Below are 16,653 nucleotides of genomic sequence, written 5' to 3'. Positions count from 1 at the left end.
ATTCTACTCAGCTGCATTCCTGACTCTTTTCCTTCCATTGTTTTCAACCACTCATTGCTTCATAAGGAATATTTCAGCTCTCGCTTTATTTGCTATTTCCATTGACTTATCGTTTGCTCTTCTTTCGGGCTGTTCATGTTTTGAAGACTTTGCATATCACTGGTTATTAGCTGGCTAATTTAAGGTAGTGATTAGCTAATGAAAAATCTTCTCTAGAAGTCATTAGAGTCATTTAAAAAAGGTCAGCAACAGGCTTTTACAAACCAGTGTTCCTAAGGAGATACTTGTCTGACATCATCATTTTCTTCTGCCTTTACTAGACCATAAAAAGTCATAACTGTACTAGAAACGTATTTAATATTGATCCAATAACACTTAATCTAAAGATCAATTACAACTAAATAACATTCTATTGTTATCAATTTAGTTAATACTTAATAAATTAAGCTATTTTAGATTTCTGCTAGCACTTTGCTTTCCATTGTATGGAAAGCTACGTATCTGTCATCGATGTCTATCTATCATTTACAAAATTTCAAGTCCTTAACTAAGAAGCTTGAGCACATAACACCCTCCCTTCCTTGCATTTAGAACAACCAGAAAATCTAGACCACTTGAACCTTCATTGGTTCTGTGGGAGGAATTACAGAGCAAACCAGCCTGAGCATGCAACTTCTAAAGGAGAGAAAAATAGTGTCCTCCCAAAAGACTCACAGCAAATCTCCTTCTTGTCAAACATTTCTTTTCGTAATTTTGCTAAAATATTTGTCAGTTACATGCTTTGTGCAACATTTTTTTGTTTTGGCCATCTCCTTGCTTCTTCCCAAAAAACAAACATGATGCAGTTAATTCTTCTTTGATTGTTTTTCAAATTGTGATGATGATTTCTGTGACTATATGAATTAACTAAATTCTTTCAAAGAATTCTAATCTCAGTATACATATACACACTAATTTGTTCTTGCTACGTTATGCAACTGCTTATATGGTATCACTCCTGTTCTACAGGTTAGATGACTCGAACATTTTGGAACGCAAGAAAGAAAGAGGAAATGCAACTTTCCAGGTTAAAAAGTTACATTCTTTAAACAGCAGCAGTCATTTGCAAATATGCGCAAACCATGTCACAGCAGCCCCAATGAGTGCATAAGAACAACATGAACCAAACCCTGTGTTTACTCTAAAGAAAATGTACATTTGTTTCTACTGAAACAACTCTACTGAATTATTCATACATTTCGTGTATCAATATAAGGCCACGTTGGCATTATGGCCACACATAAAAATAGCGACAAACATTCACTCAGGGCAAAGAGCATCACACCATAGTGATGTGCCAAAAGAACAAGGCAGCTTATGATGCTTCAGGGCAGTTATTCATCAGTATCTAAAGGCATAGATAAAATGTCTTGACACTATACTAGACAGGTCGTAGATCAGTCAACTATTTAGTGATGCAAGTTGAGCAGTCCACAATAAATGTTCACGAGATCACTTAGACATCTTATTATGAAAATGTCCTGGGTATGGCAAAACCCAGAAGGGGTTCTGCAGGCTCTGGAAGTTAAAAGAAAGAGAACAGGCCCAACATCACCTCGCATAGCCTTGAAAACTTGCAAAAATGTGTAAAATGCCATTATTTCACTGTTGCAGAACAGCAGCTTTTCTCACTGTTTTCTTACCTGTGTTTACAAAAGAACTCAGATGAACTTCCACGCGGTAACAACTGGAATAACAAAGCTTACCTCACACACACACACACCCCCACCCCCCTTCAATGATTCCTTTTGCATATAAATGTATGACAAATCATGCACAGAACACTATTGGATTTGTAGTTATGACATAAGCTGAAACTGTGAACACAGGACAAACAATCCTGCACATCAATGCTTAACACAGTGCAACCATACAAAACTGTCGTACACAACTTCAGCGAGATCCGTCCTATACTGATGGCATTATGGTTTATCTTCAGTTTGCTGTACCAATATTTATGTTTTTAATTTATTTGAATTTCAAAAATTAATATGTATTTCAATTAAAGTTGAATTCCAGCAAATGGCTAGCCATTCCTTTATTTTCTTAAATAAAAAGTCCACTGTATATCTCTACTGTCTGAGAAGCTTTTTGGAATGTGTCCTGGGTCTGGCTGGGACAGTTTATTTTCTGCCCAGCAGCCGGTAGAGGTGCTACGTTTTAGATTTGTGAGTAGATCAGTATTGGTAATGCACCAGTGTTTTGGCCACGGCTGAGCAGTGCTTACAAAGTGTCCAAGTTTTCTTTTTTGATTCTTTTCCCACTCTGCTCTCCCCAGCAAGTAGGCTGGGGGTGGTCAAAAGGCTGGGAGTGGACCTGAGCTGACCAGAGGGATATTCCACAGCATACAGAAAGGAGGAGGAAGGGAGGAGCTTTGTGGTTATGGTGTTTGTCTTTCCAAGTCACTGTCACCTATGCTGAGATGTTGCTTTCCCAAAATGACTTCACAGCCGACTGCTGATGGGAAGTAGTCAATAAATTCCTTATTTTGCTTTGCTTGCGCACACTGCTGTGCTTCACCTATCAACCTCTATTTATCTTGACCTAGGAGTTTTCAGCTTTTGTCCTTCAATTTCTCTCCTCAATCTCATTGCAGGGCAGTGAGCAAGTGGCTGGGTGGGGGCTTACCTGCTAGCGAAGTCAACCCACCACAGGAGCTGTTTGGTTTGCTTTAATCACTTGTATCTGCTGAGGCTTCAATCCGAGGCACAGGATGTCTGGACTGACAGCCTCTCTCCAGCTCCCATAGTCGCAACAACTGCTTTTTGTGGGTGCTGCCAGCAGACAGGTCAATGACTACAGATGGGAAACAAAACTACTTTTTGATTCATCCAAGCAAGACTTGAAAGATCTTCATAAAACTTAGATTAGAGAACAGTGAAAATCTTGTTCTTGCACTTTCATGCTGTCCTCTAAGGACAGTTAAAAGCTTTCCCTTCAAAGACATCTTTTCAAAGCTTAATATTAATAACAAAAAAAAAATGTCATACTGAAGAACTGGAGGAACGCTCCCAAGAAGATTGGTTTTATGCAAAGAATCCATGACTGCAGTTCTAAAAACAGAAGGGTAATATAAGCCAATGAACCAGATTAAGCCAGAGGGTAAAAGGAAGACACAGACCCCACAAGGCCACACCGCGACTTTATTACCAAGTTTACAGATATTCATATCTCTTCACATAAAAAAAGAAAAAGGCAAGAAATTGCAGAATTCCTGTAGCTGCCATTTCTAAACTGGTCTCCACACCAATCTGATTTTAAAAAACATCCCAAGTCAAGAAATATGCCATAAGTTTCCTTTTTTCAAGAGCTAGGTTTTAATCGAAGTAGAAATACTGATAAATAAGTACAGTATTGTGGAAGAATCAATGTGACTTTTGCGAAAGAAAATCAAATCCTATATAAGTCGTGTAGTTCCTTAACAAATCAACGCATCTATTAGGTGGAAACAGATACAGTCTAGTGGGATATCCAAAGGACCTCAACCATAGGCTCTTCAAGAAAACAAAGCGTGAAAGAAGATGGAAATTCATTACATGAGTAAGGAACAAGAAAGAGGAAATGGGGAGTACGCGACTCATTTTCACACTGGAAGGAATGCTGGGCTCCATGCTGATTCATGTATTCCTAAGTGATCTCAGGAGGGACAAAGCTGCTTGCAAGCACCGCAGAAAAAGGAATGACAAGGTGTTAGAAACAATTACAATGACACTTGCTTAGAAAAATCCTGAGCCACAAAATTCTGACCCTGGGAAAACAACAGGGAAATGTCACTGTTCCTGTTAAACTGGCTACTGGCAGCAACAGGATCCTAGACCAGACTGGCCCTTTGGTCTGGTTTTGTATAACAGCTCTCCTGTATGCGGTGGTTTCCTCCCTAGGCATTTTCAAGAGCTTCTTTTCATTCATCTAATGTTCTTGGATAATAGAAATCTCTTCAGAACATGAAAAGTCGTTCAAATTATACCTTAGCAGGATCTCTTTATGGGAAGTTGTTTTTTCAAGTTTTACACATGTACTTATAAGCAATATACAAATCCAACACAATATCAAACATTTGTAGTCATTATAGAAATAAACAAACTTTCAAGGTTCCTGAATTCCCCAGAGGATCTCTCAAGCCTCTTCTAATACAATGATTGCAAATTTATCAGTAAATTTGTTTGTCTAATTTGTCCTAATATATTCTACAATAACAAAAGTAAAGAATTTATTTGTTTTTTCATTTTGACAGTATTTCAGAAATGGGTTAAGTTATTTCTGCTCTTTTCCAATTTTAAAATTTGCCTACGATGACTACATAAGCAATACGAAACATTAGCTCTTGCTGAATTTTGCAAAAGTGTTCCTGTTCGCTTGAATATTTCAGGGGGCTTTGCGCTGTCTTTGTTAAAGACAATCACTGTTGACAAGTGGCTCAATTTTATTGTGATCTCTAACTTACCTAGATATTCTGCAAATATCTCCAGACTCTTTTTCTGGATATATTAAGAATTAATTAGTTTAATAAAATTAATAATTTTCCTAATTTTTCTAAAGAAATTGTTTTTTCTTCTGAAACTCCAACAAAGCCATCATGGCTTTGCTCAGGTTCTGTAGCCTCACCCCTGCAGCCAATTAAAAAAAAAAAAAGTCATATTCTAATGCATCTGACAAAGAGTAAAGTTTTCACTGAGGAAGGAAAGAGAGAAGACTAGACAGAATTTTCCAAAGACATCACCTTCCCTCTCCTCTTGTGCAACATGTTCCCCGCTTATGATTTTGGTCCATCGCTCTATTATTATCAGACCCTTGTTTGACTGTTCAGGAACAATCTCTAGATACAGAACATAAGCCAGTCTAAGTCCTACCTGACACATAAAAACCCAGTATTTTATGCTTTCCTAGACTTTTTCCTCCTGTAGGTAACAGAAAACACTAGTTTTTAAATATACATTTAAAAATATTGGTATGAAGAAAATGTATCTGTTTACCATAAGTATAGAGTATAACAACTCTGCTAGTTCTCTCTTTCATTTCACAGTTTGGAGTAGTATAGCTACAGTGCTTCCCTTTTAAACCCTAACTTGAAGTGAAGAAGCTTTCTCTATGCCTGAGCTGCAGGAGAGTTCCATGTTCCTCTGGTGAAAATTTTCAAGTCCTCGGAAGAGGTTATTCAAATCTACATTTTCATCTTCCTTTTGCAGACCTAGTTTACAGGCATAAAATTTCTGCTTTTATTTCTAACACAAAGTGCTGTAACCCCGCATCTATAACACTTTAATACTGACCTGTCATATGCCTGAACTAACTGAAAAGTATTAAAGATTTCAAGTGCTTCAAAACCAGCTACAGCAAAAAGTAACAAGGCTGCTTCATTGAAGGATTTACGACCTTTTTCTTTTGCTGGTGTTTACTGTTTGTGGATAGAAAGATACTGTCACTCACATTTCGGGGGGGTGTTCTTTTTTTTTTTTTTTCTTTTTTTTCCTCCCCAGTTTCAGCTCTGGAGGAACTTCTAACTGCTCCATACTCCTCAAGATAATTTCTCAGGGCTTTTGGAATTGGGAGGTGGGCAGAGGCTACTTCTGATCAAGTGTGCTGTTCAGAAGTCACTCAGAACTAAGGATGCCCATAGCTGTCTGCTTCCTGCAAGGTCTGATTTCTCCACAAAAGGAAAGGAAGGAACTGATTCTCCAGCCACACCATATCTTTTTAAAAGGTATGGTTCATGAACTTGCAGAAAACATCTCAAGACCATATTCTCCACTTGCCAATTGCTAAAAGCAGATGGAAAATGAACTAAGTGGAATACTTAACTGCTAAACACCACTGTTCACTGAAAACAAAAAAGACACCAGGACACATGGTTCCATGGCAAAAAGAAAAGAATGCTGGTTGATATTTGAAAGCAGCACTTAGTAATTTTTTTTTATTTAATATTATTGCCTTCCTTTCTTCCTGCCTTCTCCTAAAATGCCCTGCATTTTCATTTATACTCACTCCTAGAGCATGCCAAATTCAACAGTCTTACACCACCTTAATAAAGCAGGCAGGATGACCCCCCCTAGTTAAAACCTCAGACTGAAACTCAGGCTATTTGGTTGATTGCTAAGTTGGCCGAAGCTTCCCTGCTCAGCCTTCACCAAGTAACAGCCTCGTGTGCCTCAGCTTGTCTCGGGGGTAGGGAAGAGAGCAATAATACTTCCTTTGCCTGGTTAGCTCTTCAGAGCTGGGAACCACTTTCGCATACACACACAGCCTCTCCCACATAAAGAATCCTGATCACAGTTCAGGCTAAGAAGAGTCACTATAAAGCAATACCCAGCAAAATTAAAAAGTTACATTCCCACAAAGCCTACAAAAAATTAAGAGCTCATTTATCACAAGAGCATTTTTGCTGTTGAGAACCAGAACAAAGTTTACAATCACTGGGGGACAGCTAAAATAAACCAAGGAACCTGAGAAAAAGTACAAAAGTACTTTTATAGCCGCTCGTGCAGCTGTACACCATGGCTGACAGACAGGAATCCTCTTGAACATAACCTGCCATAGCCTGCCTGGCAAGAAGTTCTGTAGTTTAGGAGATTACAGGGGTCAGATCAAATATACAAGATCTGAATATATCCCCAAAAAGTTTTCACTTCTTCTCATGGTATCGTTAACATCAACAGATAAGGAAGAGTTGTGTAAAGTTCAAAGATCTTTTGAATACCTGTCAGAGGAAAAAGTAGTTTTTTTAAAGACATTCATTCCCTCCTTGCTTCACTTACACCTAATCACTGTCACTTAAGCATACACAAACATCTTCAGCAGCGCTAGAGACTAAATATGCACTGTATGGTTTCTTTATAATAAAAACATATTTGAGAATTATTGAGTCCTATATAAAATCATGACAGTTTGCTATATAAGCTTAATTTTATTAGTATGTATTATCCCAAAATATAACTTTTAAGTGCCAAACAGTTTCTTCATTATAGCTCAACTTCAGTTTTGTTTTCCTTGTTCTTTCCTCTTTCGCCTTGGTTACTGTGTAGACTATTAACACTTCCACCAAGAATGCTTTTTGCTTTCTCCTACCCCTTTCTCTGTGCTGTTGATTAGTTGCTTCATCCTCTTCCCAGCTTGAAGAAAACCTTTCTTTCTTTTTTTCCTCTTTTTCCCCCCTTTTTCTTCTATTGTCCTTAGACATAGGATCATCACTGATGATTTTGCTATTGGGGTGGGTCCTATGAAGGGAACTGATCTACATATAATGTTAGATGTATGCTCTCCTACCCCACAAAATGAACCTCTATTTCAGGTACATCACCTGCCTCAAACCTTTTCCACTATACTCTGCAACATGCTGTTCTTCAGCCCCAGGAACACTCCACTTACTCTGTTGCTGTCCCTCCTAGGACTCTTCAATTGCACAGGCCAAGTTCTCGCAGGCATCACAGAATCAGCATAAAAACGGCTGCCTTGCACAGAGAAGGGTTTCTTCTGACTCCTTGGCTGCATCTATGCATAGCCTTTCTTATTTACCCAGTAAGAACCCGTAGGGCAGCAACTGCCCCCATCCCTGCTTTACTGCATCTGTCATGAGGTACAGGCTCTCAACTCCCTTGATAGACAGAAATTTCAAAATTCAGACCAACTATTACATTTCTTCATTTTTCCTCTTTTCTCACCTGCTCAAGCTTGATAGTTTTATCTCAAATCCCCTCTCTTCTTCAAAAGGATATTCTTCAAGCTATGCATTTCTACTCAGTCCAAATCCTTTTGCTTCCCATTAGAAGCCACTCAGGTACAGAGTAAGTGAACACAACATGGGATAAAGGCAAACTTAGACCAGTGACAGGATTATTCTTTCCCACTGCTTCTTCCTCCATTTAACCCACAATAAAGGAGGAAAACATCACTGCTTTTCCACAGCCTCAAACCTCTACAGATCATCAATTTAAAAAAACCACACAGGCCATGTGCAGCAATACAAATATCATATGATCAGACATCTTGAGAAACCAAAGGAACTGGTCATGCTAGAAAAAACTATTATTTTGTGTACAACTGAGGAGGAGGTCTCTTAATTAATCTGTTTCTTTTTTTTCCAATTATTTTTCACTGGGAAAAATTCAACAGCAAGATTTCAACATCTTTTTTTTTCTTGAAAAAAAACCACACCACAGAACACAATAAAACAGAAAAAAATCAAATGCTTCAATCTTGTGTGTTTACAAATCAAAGACAAGAAGCTGACCAAAAGAACATATTGTGATAGGAAATATAACAGGTCATTGTACGTATCAGAAAGAGCAAAGCACAAGCTCCCAAACAGGTTCTACTTTCCTGTTAACCCAGCAGCAAGTCTCAAGTTAAATACTGTAATCATGCCAGTCATTAGTTGCTGCTCAGCCTCCTGTCTCCAGCCCGGAAATTAGTCTGCTCAGAGCCCAGATAGCTGAACAAGCAGTCACGTTTTATCATATAACTGAGACTGGGAGGCCAATCTGAAGGAAAGCTACATATGTTCTGTATTAGGAAGAAAATCCCTAATTTAAAGAACTTAATTTACAGAACAATATAAAGTATGCATTTAAAACACGGTGATGTAAAAAAAAACCAAACACAATAAAAAAACCCCAAAACAAAATCTCATAGCTCTGGTGTGATTTGCAAGGGAAGCTCACATAACCTTAAACTACAAAATTTTAGTTAAAGAGTTATGAACTGTTGCTAAACTCAGTTTAGAATTAAACTACAGAGGTATTTCTTACTGTAAAGTATTAGAGGCAACTATTGCAACCAACAGATGGAGAAATCATTGCCTTTCACGTTTTGTTGGAAAGCATAAACTTCTTACTAGGTTAAAAGCATAAATTCCAAATTACTATTGAACAGAACAGGCATTTAAGGTATCTTCTAAGGTTTTTCATGTACTCCACCTCATGTAAAGCATAAAAAAAATTAACAGTTACTCTATTAAGAGTCTTTTTATAGTCATTACCAACATATACTACAGGAGGCATCTTTCTAACTGAATAGTACTACAATAAATCAGTAACCTCTTCTTTCTTTGAATATGAGAAAGTCTAGGCAACACCAAGATAAGAGATCAGGTGAAGATTTACTTAGCCCTGTCCACTGTTGTAAAAGCATGTTAGATATACAAATTATATATGCAATTATTTATATTGCTTATATTTTTGTGACAGTGATGGAAGCAAATTTGGCTTACTGCCTCCAATTTCAAGGAAATGTAAACTTTTAATGCTAATAACTCAATTTCCAAATAACCATACCATGTAGTTTAAGTCTAGCATGACAACAGCATTCTAGACATGGAACTGAAAGGCTAAGACTTTCAAGGATCCCTAAGAAATATGGATGCCAAAATACTGGTGTTTAATTTCTTTATGTGGCTTGAATTCTGCAGCTTAAAGTTTCACAATGAATTGTAAGAAAGCAAACTTTAATACTTTCGTCATCACAAAAGTTAAGTTACAATACCCATACATACTAGGTTGACTTATTTAAAAGATTCTATTTCAAATATAAGCACTCTTACTAAAACTCTGGACCACCATCACAGCTGGAGTCTGTCATATATGTTAACATGATTTCACAGTCCTGAATGTAGTCAGAGAATAAAAGCAAATCTTAACTAGGAATAGTTTCTTCTGAGACAAAAAGCAAGCTTACCAAGTTGTCTGGCAATCAATAGAAAAATATCTGAATGTAATCAATAACAATAATAAAAAAATATCAATTTCCAATATTGCAATTCTATCATGTTATAGTTCAGCTATAACTGTCATCCATCTGGGATACATAGCTTAGACTGTTGAATTTGGACAAATGTAAGCTCCATCTGAACTAAGGCCCAAACTATAAAGCAACCTAACATTGTCCAATCCCTTGAAAATACATCCTAAACTGACAGACTGGGTAGTGTGTTATTTTAGCTAGAAGGCAGATGTATGTTCTACAAAGACATATTTCTGAAAAGGGCTGTAATTATTAACAGAGTTTTTAACAGAATAATGCTTCCTATTTCCCCACTAACCAGAATATAAAAGATTTGAGTCCTTGCACTTGGTTCACAAGAAGCAACTACAGAGAATGGCTGGATGTAACATGTAACAGCAAAAACCTAAACCAACAGGAATAAATAGAAGTCCATGAATCTGGTTTTAAGAATGAAAGCAACAGGCAATTAGAGACAAAGAAACAAATCCATCCGTTACATTTCTCTGTTGCTTGTGACATCTAGTGGGTATACAAAACAGCCTGGAAGAACAAATAGAAACTCCTGCTTTTTCAGGTTTGGTTTAGTTATTTCCTTCATCTGCATGGAAAGTATATCTATTTCCCCAGTCACACACAAAAAAATGGTCCAAGACATTTTCACAATTTATATACAGCTTTGAACACTTCAGAGCTGAATTTGAAGCAGAGAATTCCACAGGATTCCCTTCAGAATCCAATTCTAAACCCATGAATGACAAGAAGGTGTTTGGGAACAGCCAGCATGGGTTTACCAAGGGCGAACGTCACGACTGCTTCCAACCCTGAGGTCACTGGTGCAAAGGACAAGGAGAGGGCAGTGGGCGTTTCTTGAGTGGAGCAAGGCTTTTGAGATAGGCTCCCACAGAGAGATTGTGCTTGGTGAGATACAGGTTGAATAAGTGAACAATAGATAAGGTGAGTGGAAAATTAGCTGGACTGCTGGCTCAAAGATTTGTAATCAGCAAAGTCCAGCTCAAGGCGAGGAAACTAGTGCAGTCCCTCAGGGACAAATAACAGTTTAAGGTCTTCATTAATAACCTGGGTGATGGTATAAGAGCATACTCTCAGCAAGACCACAAATGACACCAAATTTGGGGCACCAGTTGATATGCTGGACGGCAGGGCTGCTACTCAGAGTGATCCAAACAGCTTAGAAAAAATGGGCAGACAGTTATCTCATGAAGTTCAGCAAAAGCAAAGGAAGTCTCACATCTGGGATGGAATAACTTGATGGAACAACATAGGCTGGAGGCTAATTGCCTGCATAGCAGCTCTGAGAAAAGGATTACACAGGTCGTAGTAGACAACAACCTGTACACAAAGCAACAGTGTAGCCTTGCAGCAGAGAAGTCCAGCGGCGTGGGCTGTACCAGGATGGGTGTAGCATCCAATCCAGGGAAGTGGTGCTTCACCTCCCCTTGGCATGCCTAAGACTGCATCAGAGTACTGTGTCCAGTTTTGGACTCTCAATACAAGAAAGAAACAGACACACTAAAGAAAGTCCAGGGGAGGGCCACCAAATTGGTCAGAGAGCTGGAGAACTTGCCCCGTGTGGAGAGGCTGATGAACTTGAGTTCACCCAGCCTTACAAAGAGAAGGTTTCAAGGCGACTTTAGTGCTGCCTATAACTACCTGTTCAGAGGATACAGAGAAATTGAAGTCAGAGTTTTATTGGAGGTTCAACAGCAATCAGACAAGGGGCAACAAGTAAAAGTTGGAACATGCAAAATTGCAATATAGATATTAGGGATTTTCTGTGGGGTTTTTTTTTGTTTGTTTGGTTTTGTTGTTTTTTTTTTACCATAAGAGTGGTCAAATACTGGAACAGGTTGTCCAGAGATGTTGTGGAATCTCCATCCTTGAAGGTGTTCTAAACCTGACTGGACATGGACATGAGCAGGCTGATCTGATTAGACCTGCTTTGAGTAGATATTGGACTAGATGGCTGGTGGAGGTCCTTTCTGATTTAAATTATTTCTCAATCTAAGAAGTGTACTTCTGCCCTGAGTAGGTGTCTCATCCACTGCTAACGTGAATTAAGAATGTGACTTTCTATTTTCTATTAATGCAAATGATCCCATCCCTCTTTTTAGTATTGGCAACCTTTTGAATATTTTAAAGGGGTAAGATAACAATGCATACTAGTATTCTGCATTTCACACTACGGTTGCTCAGTTCTTCAGTACCCTTTTTGAGGAGAACATGTATTCACAAACACACCAACTTGGACAAAGACAAAGAATAATATTGCTGCTAAGTTCTTCAGCATCATCTTTGATTATTCTTGAAAAATTCCTATTAAAGGATGTACAACATTGTTTTGACAAGCAATCTTCACTGTATCTGCTCATTAAAAATCCATTCTAAATAGGCAGTAATTTGGGTTACTCTTGTCAGTTTGATGCACACATAATGCGTTCTACAATTATACCTAATGTTCAGCAGCGCTACCTTACTCTATTTCCACAGTCTTGGTTTCAAAATACAAACAATGCTCTGATTTATTAAAAAGCAAGAAGTACAGATTTCTGAGCATGGAAGCAGGTTTATTCTCAATCACTATAGATGGACTTAGTGCCTGAATTATTTGTGTGTTAATCATATAGTGTAATGCTAAAAATGTTTTGTTCAGCATCATTAAACTGACTTTGTCAGTATCTTTAAGCCCATAAAAGAAGGCTGAGGGACTTCTCCACAAAATTTTAAAATAAAACCCTAGTTTAATCTCCAATTTGTGAAAGCACTGTAAGTTAAGACATGGCTAAGATGTTTTCCTGAGTAAGAATGGTTTTAGGAACTGATCTCACTATTACAGTAATTGGTTATTTTTTCACTCCATCTCTGACTTTCTCCTATAAGACAGAACTAACCAGAGCAAAGAATTACCCAAGTTCCTCTTATGAAAGAGGAGTTATACAGAAAAACAATCCTTCAATTAGTTACTTACACAATTCCAACACCATCAGCAATTTTGCTGTAACGTTATTTCACGTAGCTGAGAGCAAAAAATAGCTCACCTTTTAACTATTATACGAAAAAAATAAGCAGTCTAAACTAGCTCAAATTCCCACCAATTGTGACAGCTTTGTACTTGCCAACCTGAAATGTGGCTACCAGACTAAGAAGGAAGACACTTTCTAAAATTACAAATAATAAATGGTTTACTGGAAGCTTATTGGCTCAGCCAGAAGATATACAGCATAAAATATGTACATACTGTATTGTTGCATGTAACTGCTCATAATTTCCTTTCTTCTTTCTTTCTTTTACCTCTTTCACACTGAGGGCCAGTAAATCCGTAGACACATGCACAGCGATTAGGTCCAATACACCGTCCTCCATTCTGGCAGCCATTTTCACAGATAGCTTCAATTAACAAAAAAAAAAGTTTTAAATGTTATAGTAATGGTATTTCAAAGATTACCACATGCAGTACTCAAAATCTTTAATTTTCCCTCTTCTCAGCTGCACTAAGCCTTTCTGGACCTGAAGATCAAACTGACCTCCTTCCTACCCTTCATCATCAACAATAATGATTGTTCAAGTCAAATTCCATTAGCCCCTGTTTAATGCTAATTGCAAGCGGCTGTTTAATTAATCATAGTCAGCACAGATTCTTAGCAGATGTTTATCAAGTATATTTTTAAACAAGTGTGCAGCTCTAGTCACTAATCCTAAGAACTTCTATCCATCACTGAAGCTAGCAGATAAAAACTCAACTATTTTGAGGGTTTTTTGAGCATATTAAGTTGTGCTGTTCAGTCACAATAGCAACAAACATTTCAAGAAGGGAGGCTTGAACAGTCCGAGAGACAGATAATTTAGCAGTCAGAGTTGATAGTGCTGGCAGAAGGAGTGATGTTTAGAGCAAGGGAAAAGAATTACTGGTTTAGCTCCTCTTTACGTACCTTCAACAACTGTTTCCTAAAAGATCCCAACAAGAAATAAAAGGATTTTTAAGGCAGTATAAATCCACAGCATATATAGGTGGAGAAGGTACTTTACAGTTGTGGGACCTGGGAGCACCCACTCACGCTATTTATCAATGGTGTGAATCAAGGACAAAGCTTCCTGCCAAAGCACTCAAATCTTCTCCATTCGAAGGAAGACAGCTCTTCAGCAAGCTTGAAAAATACCATTAAAATAGTGCTGTAACTAACTAATTCCATCTGTTTTCAGACTCGTTGCTTCCAGGACATATAGCCTTGTTCAGAATCAGTACATGTTCCAAATCAAAGGATTTCACCTTAAACGACAGCCTCGCCACTTTTAGGCAGCTCTGAACAGTAGCAAAGAGAGTTTGGTCTAGAAGTCTCTAGGTCACCTTCCTATGCGGGTCTCCCCAGTTGGAAGGTGGCATTTGTAACACAGTTGAGTGGCCAGTGCAAAAGAACCTCAGCAGACCTAGCAAAGGTAAGTATTTCAAGCTGGAAAAAAAATGTACACACAGCTCCTATATCACAATGGGGCACATAAATGTACTGTTACACGGAAATGTGGTAAAGTCTTACTTCTTAACAAGAACTATAAAACAGAATTACTTTTTACTGAGAATGCATATCTTATGCATAAAATGAAGATACTTCTCTGCATGTGTTCCACTACTGAATTAAGACAGTGACACAGTAGTGAGACAATTAACTTCAGTATATTTAAGACGCAACTACATTTTAGTGAAAAGAAATAAAGATATATTTACATTTTTCAGATGTTCATTCCACACTGTGTCTAGAAGGCAAACACTCAACCTTACTTGAAATTTTAACTATCCTATACACAGAGACCAATCTCCACACTTTGGAGTGGAGTCTCTCAGATTTTCTGGATTGCTTTAGAGTCACTGCTTGAAAATTCAATCCTTTTTTCATTTATTCATTGGAAACATGCCCCATCTGAGAGCACTCAGGTGTTGATCCAATGCTTTAAAATTCGCAGGAAGGGACCAGCAACTCTTAATAGTGAATCTGACTGTGACTAGGGTCACGTTTGAAGATTTCAATTATTACCTAAAATTTTAGACAATTTTATCCAGCTAGACATAAAGCAAGGACGAGACTGCTCTCCAGCATTTGCAAAAATAACAAAAAAGAAAAAAGGATGTTCTTCCACACTATTAGTCTAACTCTTCTTTGCAGAGCTGCCTTTTCTTTATCTCTAGTTCCTTCAGACTAACTTCAGTAAGTAATTTTCCAGCTAATTAGTAGCCAGCTGGCCTCAGAATACACCTTGAACCTTTCTTCATCCCTGCAGCCTTTAGTGATTTTTACTGTTTGCTAAATCTGTATAGCTTGGAAACACTGTACTGTGATAGGCAGAGCTGTGCAAATGACTGATGTTCTAGCTTGTCTGCCAAACCAAAAAGGTATCCAAAAGCTTGAACCATATTTAATCTTCTTTCTTAGTCAAGCAGAAAACAAAAAATACCATGCTTTAACCTAGCAGTCAGGCTGTTCTGAGATGAAGCAACTTATCAAAGACAACGAAACAATAGTGATCATCTGGTAAGAAAAGGAGAGTGGATTTGCTCTCAAAGGATTTTCCAGAACTATTTGGTGAATTCAATCCCTAATTTGAATTTTAGAGAACAGAAATGCCCTTCATGCATGAACTGATTTTCAGCTAAACACTATACCCCAAAACAGCACTAAATTTCTCGCAGACATTTCATTATATTTCAGCATATTGGCTTGTTTATCTTCCTACCCTACGTAAAGTAAGGTGGCTAACTTCCAGGATTTAGGTGGATTTACTTTTAAATGCAACAGACCAGTTACTTACGCTGCCCGCAGTAAGTTCCGACGTAGCCCTTTGGGCACTGGCACCGGTCATCCGTGCATGTGCCGCCGTTCATGCACCTGATGCTGCACTGTTGCTCTGCAGCTGAGCCCAGGCAGAAAGATACCAGCGTTAGCCAAAAATACCACATGAGGAAGCAAATGTGGGTAAAAACAGAGACATCTGAAAGTAGACGTGAGCTTCGTACAACATACGCATTTAAGTGTACCCTCAGGTACTCTTGTGACCAAAGCCATCCAAGCTGTAGCTAGTAGTCAGTCATTATTCTCAAAGCAACTATGAAGAGCTTTTTTAGAGTTTTCCATGACTATACTTAGCAACCTAGAACTTTTAATTACCTTGGAGGCTGTACAATCTTCATTTCTTAGGAAAACAGACTCGATGAAAATGCTAATACCACTCACATTTACATTTAAACTTGCTTATCTCTTTAAACACATACTCTTTTTCAATTTGTCACACAGAGTAAACATGCACACACAGTATATCAAACTTTATCAAAAACTGGAGATATATCAAAGTGTAAGTTACATGAGTGTATGCAGTAATGCCAAGTTAAAGAATTTACACAGCAGTTATTTTTGAGTTGACACTCAAAGAGAAATACTTAAAATCAAATCTCTAGTGAAAATAAATATAGTAAGTGCTTACTAGATTTCGATCCACAAGTAGGCGATATTTGTCCACTTGCACAAGTGCACATGTTAGGACGGGAACAAAATCCATCACCACAGCTATTTCTACAAATTGCTGAGGAAGAACACAATTAAAAAGACAGTGATGAACAGTAACCTTAGTCTTAAACTACAGAGGAAAAAAAAAAAAGCTAAAAGTATGTTAACAGCTTCCTTAAAAAAACCAAAACAAACAACAAAAAAACCACTTGAACACTCAATTAATTGGGACAGTCAATATACATACCAAAGTAATTGTAAGTTATATAAAGCAAACCGAATCTTGGTATAATCAGTTTTCTCTGACAAATTTAAAGACAAACAGAATTAGATATGGTATATTCAAATGCTGGTCTGACCACTGAAACCAGATAATCAACTCTTCCCCTAA

The 16,653-nt window shown here is 37.8% G+C and overlaps 1 protein-coding gene across 1 annotated transcript in view; it reads right to left on the bottom strand.

Annotated features, from left to right (window-relative positions):
• LOC104159484 (fibrillin-2-like) overlaps positions 1-15,643 on the bottom strand; it is a gene marked incomplete at its 3' end in the record, with an annotated part of 100,429 nt that extends 84,786 nt beyond the window's left edge. Inside the window, exons 1-2 of the mRNA XM_009697403.1 lie at positions 15,571-15,643; positions 13,063-13,158 (exon numbers count right to left, since the gene is read on the bottom strand). Coding sequence (XP_009695705.1) covers positions 13,063-13,158; positions 15,571-15,643 — 169 coding nt within the window. The remainder of the gene's footprint in view (positions 1-13,062; positions 13,159-15,570) is intronic.
• Between the last annotated feature and the right edge of the window lie 1,010 nt (positions 15,644-16,653).

This window comes from Cariama cristata, unplaced genomic scaffold, assembly GCF_000690535.1.
Source record: "Cariama cristata isolate BGI_N322 unplaced genomic scaffold, ASM69053v1 scaffold12713, whole genome shotgun sequence".
NCBI lineage: Eukaryota > Metazoa > Chordata > Aves > Cariamiformes > Cariamidae > Cariama > Cariama cristata.
This window is presented reverse-complemented; position numbering and strand designations above follow the sequence as displayed.